Source organism: Ictidomys tridecemlineatus, chromosome 8 (genome assembly GCF_052094955.1).
Source record: "Ictidomys tridecemlineatus isolate mIctTri1 chromosome 8, mIctTri1.hap1, whole genome shotgun sequence".
NCBI lineage: Eukaryota > Metazoa > Chordata > Mammalia > Rodentia > Sciuridae > Ictidomys > Ictidomys tridecemlineatus.
Genome location: NC_135484.1, coordinates 114,953,536 through 114,968,388, shown reverse-complemented (window position 1 = coordinate 114,968,388; position 14,853 = coordinate 114,953,536). Strand labels below are relative to the sequence as shown.

Here is a 14,853-nt window from a genome sequence, read left to right as displayed (position 1 = left end):
AGGGGTATACAATTTGTGGGGTGTGTGTGTGTGTGTGGTGCTGGCGGTTGAACCCAGGGCCTTGTGCCTGCTAGGCAAGAACTCTACCCCTGAGCCACATCCTCAGCCCTACTATTTTTGAATTGACCAAAAATTAAATTTGCTACAATTTCTGATCATTTTTCTCATTTTGTGTGTTGAGAAAGAATAGGGAGGGCTGGGGTTGTGGCTCAGTGGTAGAACGCTTGCCTGGCATGTGTGAGGCACTGGGTTCAATCCTCAGAACCACATAAAAATAAAATAAAGGTTATTGTGTCCACCTACAACTAAAACAAAATATATATATATATATATATTTTTAAAAGATTAGGGAATTATAGAAAGGGTCAGGGTGGAGCTGGGTGGGTAGAGTGCCACCTTTGTCTATTTATGTTATTTTGGGCAATATCCTTAATCTCTCTGAAACTCAGTCTCTTCATCTGTGGAATAGAGATGATAAAACCTCCCTCCCAGGATCATTGTGAGGACTTTCTAGGACAGAGAGTAAGCCCAGAACAATTGGGATCTGACCCCTGTGCTGGAGGTCTTACACGTGGTTGTGTCAGCTGTCACATCGGAAAGCCGGGCCTGGAGGAGGTAAGAACCAAGACAGGGATTGGAGAGTTCCGATGTAGGGCAGGAAATAAGGGCCAAGGGAACTCCGTGCCCGAGGGGGTGTATGCGCGCACACATGTTCTTGCTGCCTATCTTCCCAGAGCGGAATAATTGCTCCCAGAAATGAAGAAGTTCCTGGCCCGCCGGGGCCTTGCCTTTAGTCCCCAATCTGTTCAAGCACATCCTTCCTGGTCCTGGACCCTTCCCTCCATTTTTGGCCTGCTGGACACCCGCCCTGGTGGGCAAAGGCTTGATGCAGGATCAAGGGAGACCCTGACCCAGCAAGGACACACAGGAGCAGGGAAGGTTTGCAGGCAGGTTTTATTGCCAAGAACCCAATCAGGTGACAGAGGTGCTGGTCAAGGAGGTGGCCAGCCGAAGATAAGAGATGGGAAATAAGAGAAGGGTCCTGCGCAGCCTGCCGGGCTAGGTGCAGGAGTCAGGGGTGGTCTTACTCCTTGGAGCGTCCAGCATCAAGGCAGATACCATAGTTGGTGTTGGTGATGGCGCCAATAATGGTCCTGTCCGACTCACAGGTCAGGCCCCGCTCGCAGGGACACTTGTAGTAAATCCCATAGAGTGTCTGCAGAGCCAGAGCCAGTGGAATCACAGACTGTGGGGGGCTGCTTTGGGCATCATTTGCCCCTGCCTGGAGGGAGAACCAGCAGCCCCCTCCCTTTTCAGAGGGTGTTTCTCCCGATGGCTTCCCTAGGGGGCGCTGTGGGCCCGAGAGGCTCAGGTCTGGTCTCCACTGTGACTTACTCTTACTTTTTTTTTTTTTTTTTTATTCTGGGGATTAAACTCAGGGGCACTTGACCACCGAGCCACATCCCCAGCCCTATTTTGTGTTTTATTTAGAGACAGGGTCTCACTGAGTTGCTTATTACGTGCTTTTGCTGAGGCTGGCTTTGAACTCTTGATCCTCCTGTCTCAGCCTCCCAAGCCGCTGGGATTATAGGCGTGCACCACTACACCTGGCTTTCTTACTAACTTGATTTCTCTGGGGAGTCTTTACTTATCCACCCATGAAATGGAAGTAAGGATTCCCTGCCCCACCCATCTCAGTTAGGAGGGTTGAGGTGTGGCAGATGGGACTGTGTTTTGACACCTTTGACCTCTCTCTGCTCATACCCTCAGTATTCAAGGTCCTTGACCCCATCCCAAGCCTCAAGGACCATCCTCCGTCCCCTCTTGCCAACTCCCTAGTCCCCACCTTGGGCGAGCATTCGCTGTTCTCGCTGGCCTTGCGTGTGCAGCGGGCCACGCCCAGGGGGCTGAAGTGTTGGCAGCAGCTGCTCTTGCACTGGGCACTGTTCATGCAGATCTCGCCATCTTCCTGCAGCGACAGACAGTGAGCCCAGCGCCCTTCCCCATGCCCTTCGCCACCAGCCCCCGTCCCACTCATCCCCGACACTACCTCCTTCAGAAGGAGCATGTGTGAAGGAGTCCAGCCCCTGGGTCTGGTGGCCTCTCTGCACTCCACCCACGTGAGGAGTGGGCAGTGTGGTGGCAGAGAGGCAGTCCTGGGCTGGGTCAGAACCCAAGGCTTCTAGTACTGGCTGTAACTACCAACTCCCTGGGCCTCAGTGATCCCCTCTGGAGGTTGCACAGATGACTCCAAAACAGGGTTTCCCAGTGGCTCCGGCTCCCACATTCCTTTGAGGAGTCTGAAAATTGAAGTCCATCACCCCTCAAGACTCCCCCTCCCCCCACAGATTTTTGCATAGCATCATAGGGGCATCCTGGACCCTCCAAGCCTGTCCCTGCCAGGAGGGAAAGAACCTTGGCACTGGGTGGCTGCCGTGTGGGACTTGCCCTGCTGTGACCTGTGGAGGTGAGACAACCTGGGGCTCGCCTGCCCCAGCGCCAATTCCAATGCCACCCCTTTCCAGCTGTGTGACTCAGGCCGGTGCTTAACTTCTCTCCATGTGAGGGTGGTGGATAAGAATAGTCTCCTGGTGTTATTGCCAGGCACTCAGAACTGTATCTGGCGCATAGGAGTGAGCCACTGTAAGTCAGAAACCAGGATCGTGGGTGAAGCTTCCTCTCTGTTTCTCTCTCTCTTTTTTTTCCTCTCTCTCTCTTCTTTTTGGTACCCGGAGTTGAACCCAGAGTGCTTAACCACTGAGCCACATCCCAACCATTTTTATGTTTTATTTAGAGAAAGGGTCTCTTTAAGTTGCTTACAGCCTCCCTAAATTACTGAGGCTGGCTTTGAATTTGTGATCCTCCTGCCTCAGCCTCCTGTGCCACTGGGACTACAGGCATGTGCCACCATGCCATGCACAAGTGAAGCTTTCTAGAGCATGGGACCCTCTGAGCCAGGGTTCCAGGCTCTGATTTTGTAGAATGCTTCCTCACAGCCAGGGTGCAGCGGCCACCCAGTGCCACACTTCTTCCCTCTTGACGGGATGGGTGTGGACGGTCCTGGATGCCCCTGGGTCACTATGCAAAAGCCTGTCCGGGGAGGAGAGCCTCGCAGGGTGTCTCAGCTTTCATAGGAGCCTTGGGTGTGGGAGCTGGAGCCATGGGGAGACCCTGTTTGGGGCCAACTGGGCACATTCCAGATGGGAACATGGGGCCAGGGCGTGGGCTACAGTCAGTACTAGAATCCACAGGGTTGGCTCTGGCTCAAGTCGTTAGTTCCTCACACCAGACTTTTCATCTGTCTGGACCCCATGGGTCCCAACCCCAGCCCAGGGTCATTTCTCTGCCACCACCCTGCTCTGAGCATATCCCAGCCTGAGTCTGAACTGTCAATAAGTCTTTTGGGGGCACCCTGGGAAGAGGTGCAGGAGGGGACCGAGCCATCAAGGAAAAGAGCCCCTGAGCAGCTCCAGCTGAGGACATCAGAGGCCAAGATCCAAACTCACAAAATCCCCGCCTGGAGGCTCAGATGTACTTCCCCTGCACAGCCCCTTACCAGGTTGATTAGGATTCCCCGGGGGTCAGGAGCTGCATAGACCACGGCAAGGGTGACAAGCAGAAGGACAAGAACCTTCATGGTGAGTGGTACAGCTGGTGTGGGTAGCAGCCGGCAGGTCAGGTGGCAGAAGACGGAGTTAGCTGGGGTGGTGGGGCCTTAAAAGGGGCCCTGTCCACATGTGACCCACCTTCTTCTGCATGCCCCAGGGCCTTCCGTGAGCAGAAGCACAGCTGTGGCCAATCTGCTGGGGGCGGGGAGGTCCTGATAAGGTGGCTAGACAGCATCTGGGGTGTGTGAGTGTGTGTGTGTGTGTGTGTGTGTGTGTGTGTGTGTGTGAGGGGGGGGGGAATGCACACATGCGATGTTGCATTATGTTTAAGAGCGTGTACTCTGGGTGTGGTTCAGTGGTACAGGAATGTGCAAGGCCCTGATTCAATCCTCAGTCCTGAAAAAATAAATAAATAAAGAGAGAAAGAAAAATAATGGACTTTGAATACTTAGGTGCACAAGTTGTTAGCGGACAAGTTACCTAACTGTTCTGGCTCAGTCTTTTTATCTGTCCATGGGGATAATTTCAAGAACTGTGAGGGTCAACCTAACACACAGGTATGTGTTGAATGAAGTAACAGAATTATAGAATTAGCAAACTCCACCTATGTTACATATGACCATATGCACAGGGCTTGGAACAGGTCTGGTTTGCAAGGAGGTTGAGTCCTAGCTGCCCTCTGACCCTGAGCTCCTGGGCAGGGCAGGGACTGGGGTGGGGCATGAGAGGCACCTGGGAGGGAGGGCCTGATGGCATTCTGTGTCCTAGGTGCCTCTCCTCCTCCACTCTAGTCCCAGCCCTGCCTTTGGCCCCACTTTGGTCCCACCCAGTGTTTGGCAGTGCCCGGCTCAGGTAAGGAGGAGTCACAGCCTCCTGTCCTCCCAGGCCTCTAATGCAGGCACAGGTCCCTGGGGTCGGCCAGCTCCTCAGCCCTGGCCAGGGTCTCTGTTCTCCGTCTGGCCCACCGCCTCTGCCCTCGTTCCAGAGGGCTGCCCACAGGAGCAGTTCGGGCCCTCAGGAGGGGCTTCTCCAGCGACCTCTCCCCTTCCCTTCCCACCTCACTCCCCACCTGCAATTGCAACATCCCTCTAGTTAAGGCTCCAGTCCTTCCACCCCAAGGCCACACGTTGGCATGAGCAGTCACAAGTTTTGGATGGGAATGAGGAGGTCGCCGGAACCTCAGGGGGAGCAGGGCTGGAGGCTGGGAAGGGCGCAGCTGCCCGCGTGGACTCAGGTGTACAAACAGAGCAGCTTCCCTGCAGGTCAAGGGCTGCGGCCAGAGCACACACCACCCCCTCCTTCCTGCCCCATCCTCGGGTGGAAACAGCCCCTCTGGGAGGCCCCAGATTGGGCTGCCTGGAGCACAGCTTCCATTCTGTGCTTCGGAACTCAACACTCACTAGCTCCTTGACCTTGGATGAGTGATTTAAACTTTGCAAACTCTTCGAGCCTCTTTCCCTTACCTACCTCAAGGTGATGATGACTCCCGCTTCTTAAGGTCAGGATCAAGTAAATTAAAGTATATGGAACCTCTGTGGAGGCTCCCACTACATGTCAGGGGCTCAGCTCCTGGAACACCACCTGCTTCCCTCACCCCCCATCCCTGTGACATGGAATACGGAGGAACGAGCCAGGAGACTCCAAATAAGAGAAGCCCACCTGCTTACAGAGAGAAACACTGTCCTCTCACTTTAGGGGAGTCAGTGTTTGAAACCACTTTGACCTGAGCCCAGCCTGGCCCCTCTTTCCTCTACCCACTGCCTCCCATCTGCACCCCCTGCCAGTGGGAGGGGAGCCACAGGGAGATAATCATGGTGCCTTCTCCCAAGTCAAGGCAGGAGGCTGCAGAAGAAACCAGAGGAGCTGTGAGCATGCACCAGTCCTGTCCCCAACTGGCCACCGCCAACTTCCCAGAGGATCGAGACTGGAGGTTTTGCCATTACAAATGCAAAGAACACCAAAGAGAGCTCTGACAGATCTATGTGCTTTCAAAACATAAGCAAAAATTAGATACTTTTTGTACCCAAACCTCATAAGGTTAGCCAGTCTTCTAATCTAAGAGAGATTGGGGGCTGGGGGTGTGGATTGGTGGTACAACACTAGCCTCGCATGCCCAAGGCCCAGGCTTTGATCCATAACACTTCTAGATAAATGAATAGAGTTTCTTTCTGGGGTTCTCCCTCTCAAGAAACCAAAACAAAAGACAACCCCAAAAACCAACTGGGTTCGGTAACACATTTGTAGTCCTAGTTACTCAGAGCTGAGGTGGGAGGATCACCTGAGCCCAGGATTTTTTTTTTTTAATATTTACTTTTTAGTTGTTGTTGGACACAACTAAAAAGTAAATATTTATTTTTGCGTGATGTTAAAGATGGAACCCAGGGCCTCGCACGTGCTAGGCGAGCACGCTATTGCTGAGCCACAACCCCAGCCCGAGCCCAGGATTTTGAGTCCAGCCTGGTCCACATAGTGAGACTGTCTTTAAAGAGATAATTATTTTAATTAAAAAATTTTTTTTAAACAAATTAAAACTGATCTTATTTCAATCATATGGGACAATTTTTCTGGCATAATGTTGAACATGAAAAGTTATAGAACCCGAGAAATGAAAAGTTGTGCTGCAGTTATTATATACAATGAATCGAAATGTATTCTGCTGTCATATATACCTAATCAGAATAAATAAATAAGATAAAAAAAAATCATAGACAAAGAACACAGACTGCATGATCCATCTACCTGAAGGTCAAGAAGAAGCAAAACTCACCGATAGTGAGGGAAGTTGGGAAAGTGGGACACTTCTCATCCCCCTTCTGGGGGATATTGATGAGAAGGAGGCCCTGAGAGAGCCCTCTATAGAGTGCTGGAGTTGTTCTCAGCCTTGATCTAGAGTACTGAAAACAGATGCAAAATCCATTTGGTTGTATGCTTATGATTCGAGTCTATATAATGTAGCTGCTGTATCTCAAAAAGAAAAAAAAAAGCAGGGTAGGGGTGTAGCTCAGTGGTAGAGCGCTCGCCTAGCACATGTGAGTTCCTGGACCACAAAAAAGAGAAAAAAAAGGTAAGATTTCTCCTGGTCAGTTTCCATTCATGAGGTGGTGTCATGCCTCCTGTTGAGGGGGGCTGAGGCACAGTGACCTTGGAGTTCCTCTGGGTGACTGCCATTTAACTTCTCTATGATCTACTCCAGTCGTACAGGGTGAGCCTCTGGCAGCCATGCTAATAAATAAGCCATCTCTGCTCCTCACCACAAAGGACAGGGAAAGGGATGGCATCTGAGCCAAGGCCCCTCCTGGGACATAGATCTGTGTCTGACAGCCCCTCTCAAGCTTGTCTGTTACATGGAAGTGGGGAAGCCCTGGAGGGAGTTTTCTTTGTGCTGATGAAGAAACTGAATGAGTTGACAGAGGGATGGAAGGACGGATCAGTCAGTCACAGATAAGCATTGGCCATGCGCTGACTTCCCAATGGATTTTCAGATCTGGTACACACACACACATACACACACATGCACACTCACTCCCCTCAGCTGGTTGTACTCTTGCCCCTGAAGGCCTGAAACTCTCCTGTATCTCTATAATGTATTACTTTTGTCCAAGTCACAAAGATAGACATCTCGATTCTGCAAAAGGGCTCACAGTCCTGGATCAGGGTCAGAGGAGCCACAACCATGGAGCCAGAGCAGAGAGCAGGCAGGGATCCACTCAAGATTCAAACTCCCTAGAGAGAGGCCAGGGCAGTGGTACGTGCCTACAGTCCCAGCACTGGGAGGCCCAGGCAGGAGACGCTCCTAAGCCCAGCAGGAGAGGGAGACTCTGTCTCAAAACCAAAAACACAAGCAAACAACAACAATAAACCCCCCAAACCCAAACAAACAAACAAACAAAACCCAAATCCAAACAAATCCCCCATACATACTTACTACATATATACTTACATACTTACATACATACATACTTAGGCTGACAGAGCTTGTATCCTCCAGTTGCCTGCCCAGGACCGGTACTGGGTGGAACTCTGGGGTGAACAGCCCCACCCGGGGTCTCATGAAATGGGAAGTGATCCCTTTCTGAACAGAGTGGGTTTTATTACCCAAAGAAGAGCACAAGATTCTGGGCAAACAGCTATAGTAGAGAGCCCCATCCATTCCATTGGTTACCTAGCCCACAAATTCCATTCCCCAAGAAGGGTCAAGTGACAAATTGGGGTTTGTAACAATTGCAGCTTGTAAATTTTTTCTGACTGTCCAGCCTCTGTCTTATTTAGGTGGGGACAGGAAGTGAAGCATGTGTGATAAGATTGCTTTTCTCCTTCTAGGCCCCCTCCCCTCCATTCTCCTGACCAAGATTAGATCAAGTGTGGTGTGGAGCCTCGGAGGCTTCAAGGCAGCAAGGGAGGGGTCTTTATGATCTCCTGGGTTCCCAGGGGCTGCTTATCTCACCTCATCCTCTGGTCCTGCTGAAGTTATGGATACTGAAGTGTACTCTCTGTTCTCTTATGACAGTTCATATCTCTGGCTGATCACTATCCACTGAACTCTTTTTGCCCTTTATTTTATAGTTTCCACTCCTTGCCAGTATTCCCTTCAAACACATCGCAGTTCTGAGTAGGGTTCAAGCCACTAGGTTGTGAGCCCGTCAGGTGCAGGAGATAGCTTGAGGTCTCACAGGTACGGCTCACCTCTAAGTTCAGGATCTCCGTGTGATGCCTTCTTCTAGTTTCGTCTTGATCATATCTCACTATTGTGCATCTTAGGGGCCAAACTGTAAAGTTATCCACGTCGAAAGAGAATGAAAAAGAGAGGAAGATACATAAATGTATACACGTCACAGCGAAGAAGAAAATCCCGGTAGATGCTGGAGTCGCGTCTGCAGGCGCCACCTGGTGGCAGAAGTGGTGCTTACAACTTGGATCCTCTACTCCCATCTCCTGTCTCTTTTGCTCTCAATCAGCACCTCCGCCCATTAGTGTTCTTTATGCTGTTCATTGACTCAGACCTACTCGCCCCTTATCGTCCTGACCCTGTGTTAGGCTACTGAATTATTTTCTTCCTTTCATTAATTTTACTCTGGCAGTTATGGGAGTCAGGACAGGCATTTCTTGAATTCCGCACATACTCCAGCTGCCTCCATACATTGGCAACCTCTCCCCTCTTAAGAATCAGGATTGAAGACCCCGTCAACAAAAGCAACCCCACTTTTTAATATTGAGGAATAATTAATATCATAAAATTCACACATTTTAATATAAAATATAAAGTATAAAGATCTATGAGTTTTGACAAATGCAGTCATGTAACTACAGAGCCCTTCCATCACCCTAAAATATCCCCTCGCACCACCTCTTTGTACTAATCTATGTCCACCAGATCCTAGAAACTACAAATTCGTTTTCTTTTGCAGAAGGAAGGGTTCCGGGGGATTGAATTCAAGGGCACTTGACCACTGAGCCACATTCTCAGCCCTATTTTGTATTTTATTTAGAGACAGGATCTCACTGAGTTGCTTAGCACCTTGCTTTTGCTGAGGCTGGCTTTGAATTTGTGATCCTCCTGCCTCAGCCTCCTGAGCTGCTGGGATTACAGGCCTGCGCCACCACACCCAGTCTTGTTTTATTTCTTATAGTTTAATGTTCTTCCTATTTAATTACATGGCATGTACTTTTTTTGGATTTGACTTCTTTTTTACTCAGCATAATGTTTTTGTGGTTCATGCATGTTGATGTGGATATCAATAGTTTTTTTCTTCTTGAAGAAAAAACAGGGCTGGGGATGTGGCTCAAGCGGTAGCGCGCTCGCCTGGCATGCGTGCGGCCCGGGTTCGATCCTCAGCACCACATACCAACAAAGATGTTGTGTCCGCCGAGAACTAAAAAATAAACATTAAAAATCCTCTCTCTCTCTCTCTCTCTCTCTCTCCTCTCTCACTCTCTCTTTAAAAAAAAAAAAAAAAAAAAAAAAAAAGAAAAAACAATTGTGGTTTTTTGTTTTTGTTTTTTTGGTGCTGGGGATTAAACCAAGGCAAAGCACCTGTTAAGCATGTGCTCAACCATTGAGTACATGCCCAGTCCAAATAAATATAATTTATTTATTTTTGTGTGGTGCTGAGGATTGAACCCAGGCCCTCACATGTGCTAGGCATGCACTCTGCCGCTGAGCCACCACCCCAGCCCCCCAAGTTTGTTTCTTTATATCACCCAGTAACAGTCCACTGTATGGATGGAAACACAGTGTGTTTATGCACTCGCTAGTTGAAGCAGCTTCATGTTATTTCTCAGAAGATTTGGGCAATCATGAAGAAAGCTGCTGCACATATAGTGTGTACACACTTTCAGGTTTTTGTGTGAACACAAGTTTTCATTTTTCTGGGACAAGTATCTAGTAGTGAGATGTTGGGTCATATGGCAAAAGTTTGTTTTGGTTTCTAGGAGAGTCTGTTAAGAGCTTTCCAAAGTGGCTGAACCAATATACATTCACATAAGCAAAGTATTTGTTCTGGTTGCTTCACATCCTCACTGTCTTGGAGTTACCAGGTTGTCGCTGTTTTTTAACTTAGCCTTTCTAACAGGTGTATATCACTGTGTCATTGTTTAATTTACACCTTTCTACTAACTCCTGATGTCAAACATTTTTTTTTCATATTTGCCACCCATATATCTTCTTTGATGTGTTTGTTCAAATCTTCTATCCATTATTAAAACTGGGTTGTTTGTTTTCTTATTATTGAGTTTTGAGAGCTGTGGATGTCATACCAGGGGTCACAAGGTTTGTTGGTATTGTTGTGAGCCACGTGAAAGCCTCCTCTGCAGTACCAATCTGCTGGAGAAGGTTCCCATAAGACCCACATACTCTAGTTCTGCCCTATTCCCAGAGTTCCAACCACACGTTCCCCCTCAACCTAATTTTTCAAACTTACCCCTCCTAGATGCTGATCATCTAGCTGGTCCATCAGTCACTGCCCACAAAATGGTGTCACGGGTGCCTCAGGCCCTTTCTCCTTACTGAGTAGGTGTTGTATTAGTTTCCTGAGGCTGCCATAACAAATTACCCCAAACATGGTGGCTTGGAACAGCCGAAGTTTATTCTCTCACAATTTTTTTATTTTTTATTTTTTTAGTTGTACGTGGATACAATACCTTTTTTTTTTATTTGTTGATTTTTATGTGGTGCTGAGGATCAAACCCAGAGCCTCACACATTCTAGGCAAGCGATTTTACCCCAGCCCCCTCTCTCACAATTTTGGAGGCCAACGGTAGAATAACGGTGTTGGCAGGTCTTCATTCCCTGAAGTGGATTTGGGGAACAATCCACTTGGTCACTCTCCTCCTTCTCTTTCTTCTCTTCCTCCTGCTCCTTCCATCTTTTTGGGCTGGGGACTGAACCCAGCTCTGGCACATGCTATGCGTGAGCTCGGCACTGAGCTACACCCCCGCTCACTCCTCTTCTTGTTTCAGGTGGTTGCCGCCTTCCTTGGCTGTGGCCACAACTCCCCCATCTAACTCTGTGGTCTTGTCACCTTTTTTTCTGTTATATCCTTTAATATCTGTCTGTTTCTCTGTCTCTGTCTTTTGGCGGCAAGCATCATTGTTGTTAATTTCATTTTGAGGCAGGATCTTGCTAAAGTGCTGAGGCTGGCCTTGAACTTGTAATTCTCTTGCCTCAGCCTTGCAGGTTGCTGAAGTGTGCTTCACTGTGCCACTTGTCATTAAAAGGGGAATGAAGGGAAGGTCAGGGGAGAGGAATAGGAAGGACAGTAGAATTAGTCAGACATAATTTTCCTAGCCTTGTATTTGAATACAAGACCAGAGTAATGCCACATCATGTACAACCACAAGAATGGGATCCCAAATAGACTAAGTTATAATCTATCTATGTATAATTTGCCAAAATACACTCTACTGTCATGTATAATTTAAAAGAACAGGGCTGGGGTTGTGGCTTAGCGGTAGAGCTCTCACCCAGCATGTGTGAGGCCCTGGGTTCGATCTTCAGCACCACATAAAAATAAATAAATACTGTGTCCAACTACAACTAAAAAATAAATATTAAAAAAATTAAAAGAACAAATTTAAAAAAATCCTTATCATTGAATTTAGGGCCCACCTAGATCACCTTGTTGGATCTCCATTTTGAAAAATCCTTAATTTACTTACATCTGCAAAGCATATTTTCAAAAAAAAAAAAAAAAAAAGAGAGAGATAATGTTCACAGGTTCTTGGAAATGGATGTGGATCTTTCAGGGATTGTACTAGCACTTGGAACTCTGTGTTCCATGTAGTTTTCCTTTCCCTGAAGTCCCAAGGGCCTTCCTGAGTGGGGATGTCATGCTGCGGTGGCCCTCTTCTACCAGCTAGCATGCCAGCAGAGCTCTCTCGAGCAGGCAGGGAAAGGGGGACCTGCCCATTCAGCTTCCACAGTGAAAGCAGAGGTATATTAGGGCTTTCCTCCAGCAGAGTATCACCCTAAAATAAGAAGGGGGTTGAGATGCAGGTCAGCCCAAAACAGGACCAAACGATGTGGCAAACATTCATTACAAATAGAGTCACCACCCCTCATCTTTCAAGTCATTGCAAGTAACTAATTTCTGCAGGTCTCCTTGAGACATAATACTGTTTGGGATTTATTCTTTTGTGCACCAGAGGTTTTGGACTAGATCTTCTTAGTCCATTAACTTTTAGCCAAGAATCAGGGGACAGGGAAAGATCCACATTCTGTTCCCAAGAACTCATGAACGTTATCTTTTATAGAGAAAATATTCTTGGGCTGGGGTTGTGGCTCACTGGTAGAGTGCTTGCCTCGCATGTGTGAGGCACTGGGTTTGATTCTCAGCATCATATGTAAACAAATAAATAAAGGTCCATCAATAACTAGTGAAATATTTAAAAAGAAAGAAAAAACATTCTTTGCAGATGTAAGTAAATTAAGAATTTTTCAAAATGGAGATCCAACAAGATGATCTAGGTGGGCCCTCAATCCAATGAGAAGTGTTATTATAAAAGACACACGAAGCTGGGCACAGTGGAGCACACTTGTGACCCCAGATCTTCTTAGTACATTACTTTTTAGCCCAAGGGTCTGCCCATTCCTGAGGTGACCTGGTCTACTGACCCAGGAACATGGGGTGGGTTTGAGGCTGTGCAGTTTAGCACACTTATATCCCTGGATCTTACTTTAATGATCCTATATTTTGTAGCAACAAGTCCTAGCTGATTCTTTGAGCCACACTACATAAAGGTTTTGAATTTCATTTTATCTCTTAAATCAATGATCTAGACATTTGAGCTTATCTTGCATGACATTATTCAATGCCATTGTAAGTAGTCACTGCATTCAGTGTTCTTGATTTTTCCATTCCCTTTCTACCTCTCTATGGCCCAAGTCACTCAGTTCTCAGAACTTGACCCTAGAAGGCACATGGCCCTGGTGTTCACAGCTGATATTTGAGTAGCTGTTTCTCCTCTGTGCACGTCGGCCAGCTCTTTTCCCAGTTTGAACATAAACAGGCGTCTCAGAGCCTGTTGCCTAGGCAAAAAACTCCCTTTCTGGTGCCAATATTTGGATCATATAGGGCTCTTTGGTGACAACAGTCAAAAACTACTCTGGCTAATTAAAGCAAAATAGAAGAAAATAGATTGAAATTAGTTGGCTCACAGAGCTGAAGAAGGAACAGGACAACCTGTTCCTTAGGTGGCATAGGAATCAGAGTGGTGCTGAGGACCAGTAGTAAGAGCGCATGGATTGTTTCTTGAGAATGTTGCCAAGGTCCAACAAAGTACCAGTGTTTTCCCCTCATGCCCATCCACCACCAATTCAGATTTCACAGTGAAAGACTGATGGCCACTTGATCCAGCTTGGATGATCCACTCAGATCAGTAATCAAGGGTCTGCATGCCTTGTGCTTGGCTGACTGACCAGAACCTCAGGAAGCTGGGGAGGCAGGGGAAGGGTGTATGTGGTGGCCAAATGAGGGGTATCCACCAACTCCTAAGAATTTGTTTGGCTGTAGTTAGCCTAAGGCCTTTTTGGAATGAGGAAACACTCAGCCCCTGCTCTAGGGAAGTTTCCAGTCTGATGGTGGAGATGTGAGTGGTGATCTTGATGAACTTTCAATCTGATACTGAAGATGGTCACAAAACCAAAAAAGAGATTAAGAGAAAGAGGGAAGTAGCACAGATATGTTCAAGGCAGAATTGTTTTGAACAGAGCAAAAGTAGAAATTGCCAAACATGCCAATGGGTAAATGATTAAATAATTAGGGTACGTACAACAAATGTTACATCATTGCACAATGATTAAAATAATGTTTTTGGGGAAAGTACTATGCCAAAATGTTATATGGTGTAATGCTAAGAGAAAAAATTGTATATAAAGTTGTATATACATTATTATCTGTGTGAAGCAGTATGTGCAGGAGGGAAATGCACCATGTTAACAGAGGCAATACTCATCAACGTTTTTTTAACATTTATTTTTTAGTTGTAGTTGGACACGATACCTTTATTTTATTTATTTATTTATTTTTATGTGGTGCTGAAGATCGAACCCACATGCAAGGCAAGCGCTCTACTGCTGAGCTACCACCCCAGCCCCCTCATCAGCATTTTTGAATACTTCATATGTCATACTCTGGGCTAAACATTTTACACTTACCTAAGCCTTACATGATGGATAAAATCATCACCCCTGTTTTAAAGGTGAAAAAACTGAGGCTCAGGAAGTTTCAACCTATGGATGGTTACTTAGCTAGTAAGTGGCTGACTCAAATCCAGGTTGATCTAAAGCCAAAGTTTGTGTTTTAAAGATGGTCTTATCTTTCCTGAGCTCTTGATGTGGAGGATAGGAAGGATTTTTATTCTTTTACATATACTTTCCTAAATTTTCCTACTTCTCTACAGTAGCCATGTAGTTACCCATAAAATTAAGAGAAATATGTTTTAAAAGGGAAATATATAAAATATATAAAATTGTATATATATATATATATATATATGTATAAAATACATAAACAAGGGAGAAAGGCATTGCACTGAACAAAGAGCATATGTTAAGGTCTGAGAAGGCTCATGAAGAATGCTCTTTGCTGCGCTTTCTAGTCCCTTCTGTCCTCGGTCTGCGTGTGGTATTTTCATACACACTCATGCATTATCAGCGTACGTGTCTCACTGCCGTTGAGGGCAGGGTTCCTGCCTTTTTATCTCTGTGGCTTTTGCTTGGAAGTTATCCTCCAACACAAGCTTAATGCAT

The 14,853-nt window shown here is 46.9% G+C and overlaps 1 protein-coding gene across 2 annotated transcripts; it reads right to left on the bottom strand.

Moving 5' to 3' along the window:
• Positions 1–935: 935 nt before the first annotated feature.
• On the bottom strand, positions 936–3,677 carry Clps (colipase). Of its 2 annotated transcripts, NM_001282249.1 has the most exons (3): positions 3,557–3,677; positions 1,847–1,969; positions 936–1,216 (listed from the first exon to the last, which is right to left on the bottom strand). In NM_001282249.1, the coding sequence occupies exons 1-3, from the start codon at positions 3,635–3,637 to the stop codon at positions 1,085–1,087; spliced, it is 336 nt and encodes a 111-aa protein (NP_001269178.1). In that variant the 5' UTR covers positions 3,638–3,677; the 3' UTR covers positions 936–1,084. The 2 variants fall into 2 exon arrangements, with proteins under 2 accessions (NP_001269178.1, XP_077874627.1); XM_078018501.1 differs by lacking the exon at positions 3,557–3,677 and having other exon boundaries at positions 1,847–3,506.
• Between the last annotated feature and the right edge of the window lie 11,176 nt (positions 3,678–14,853).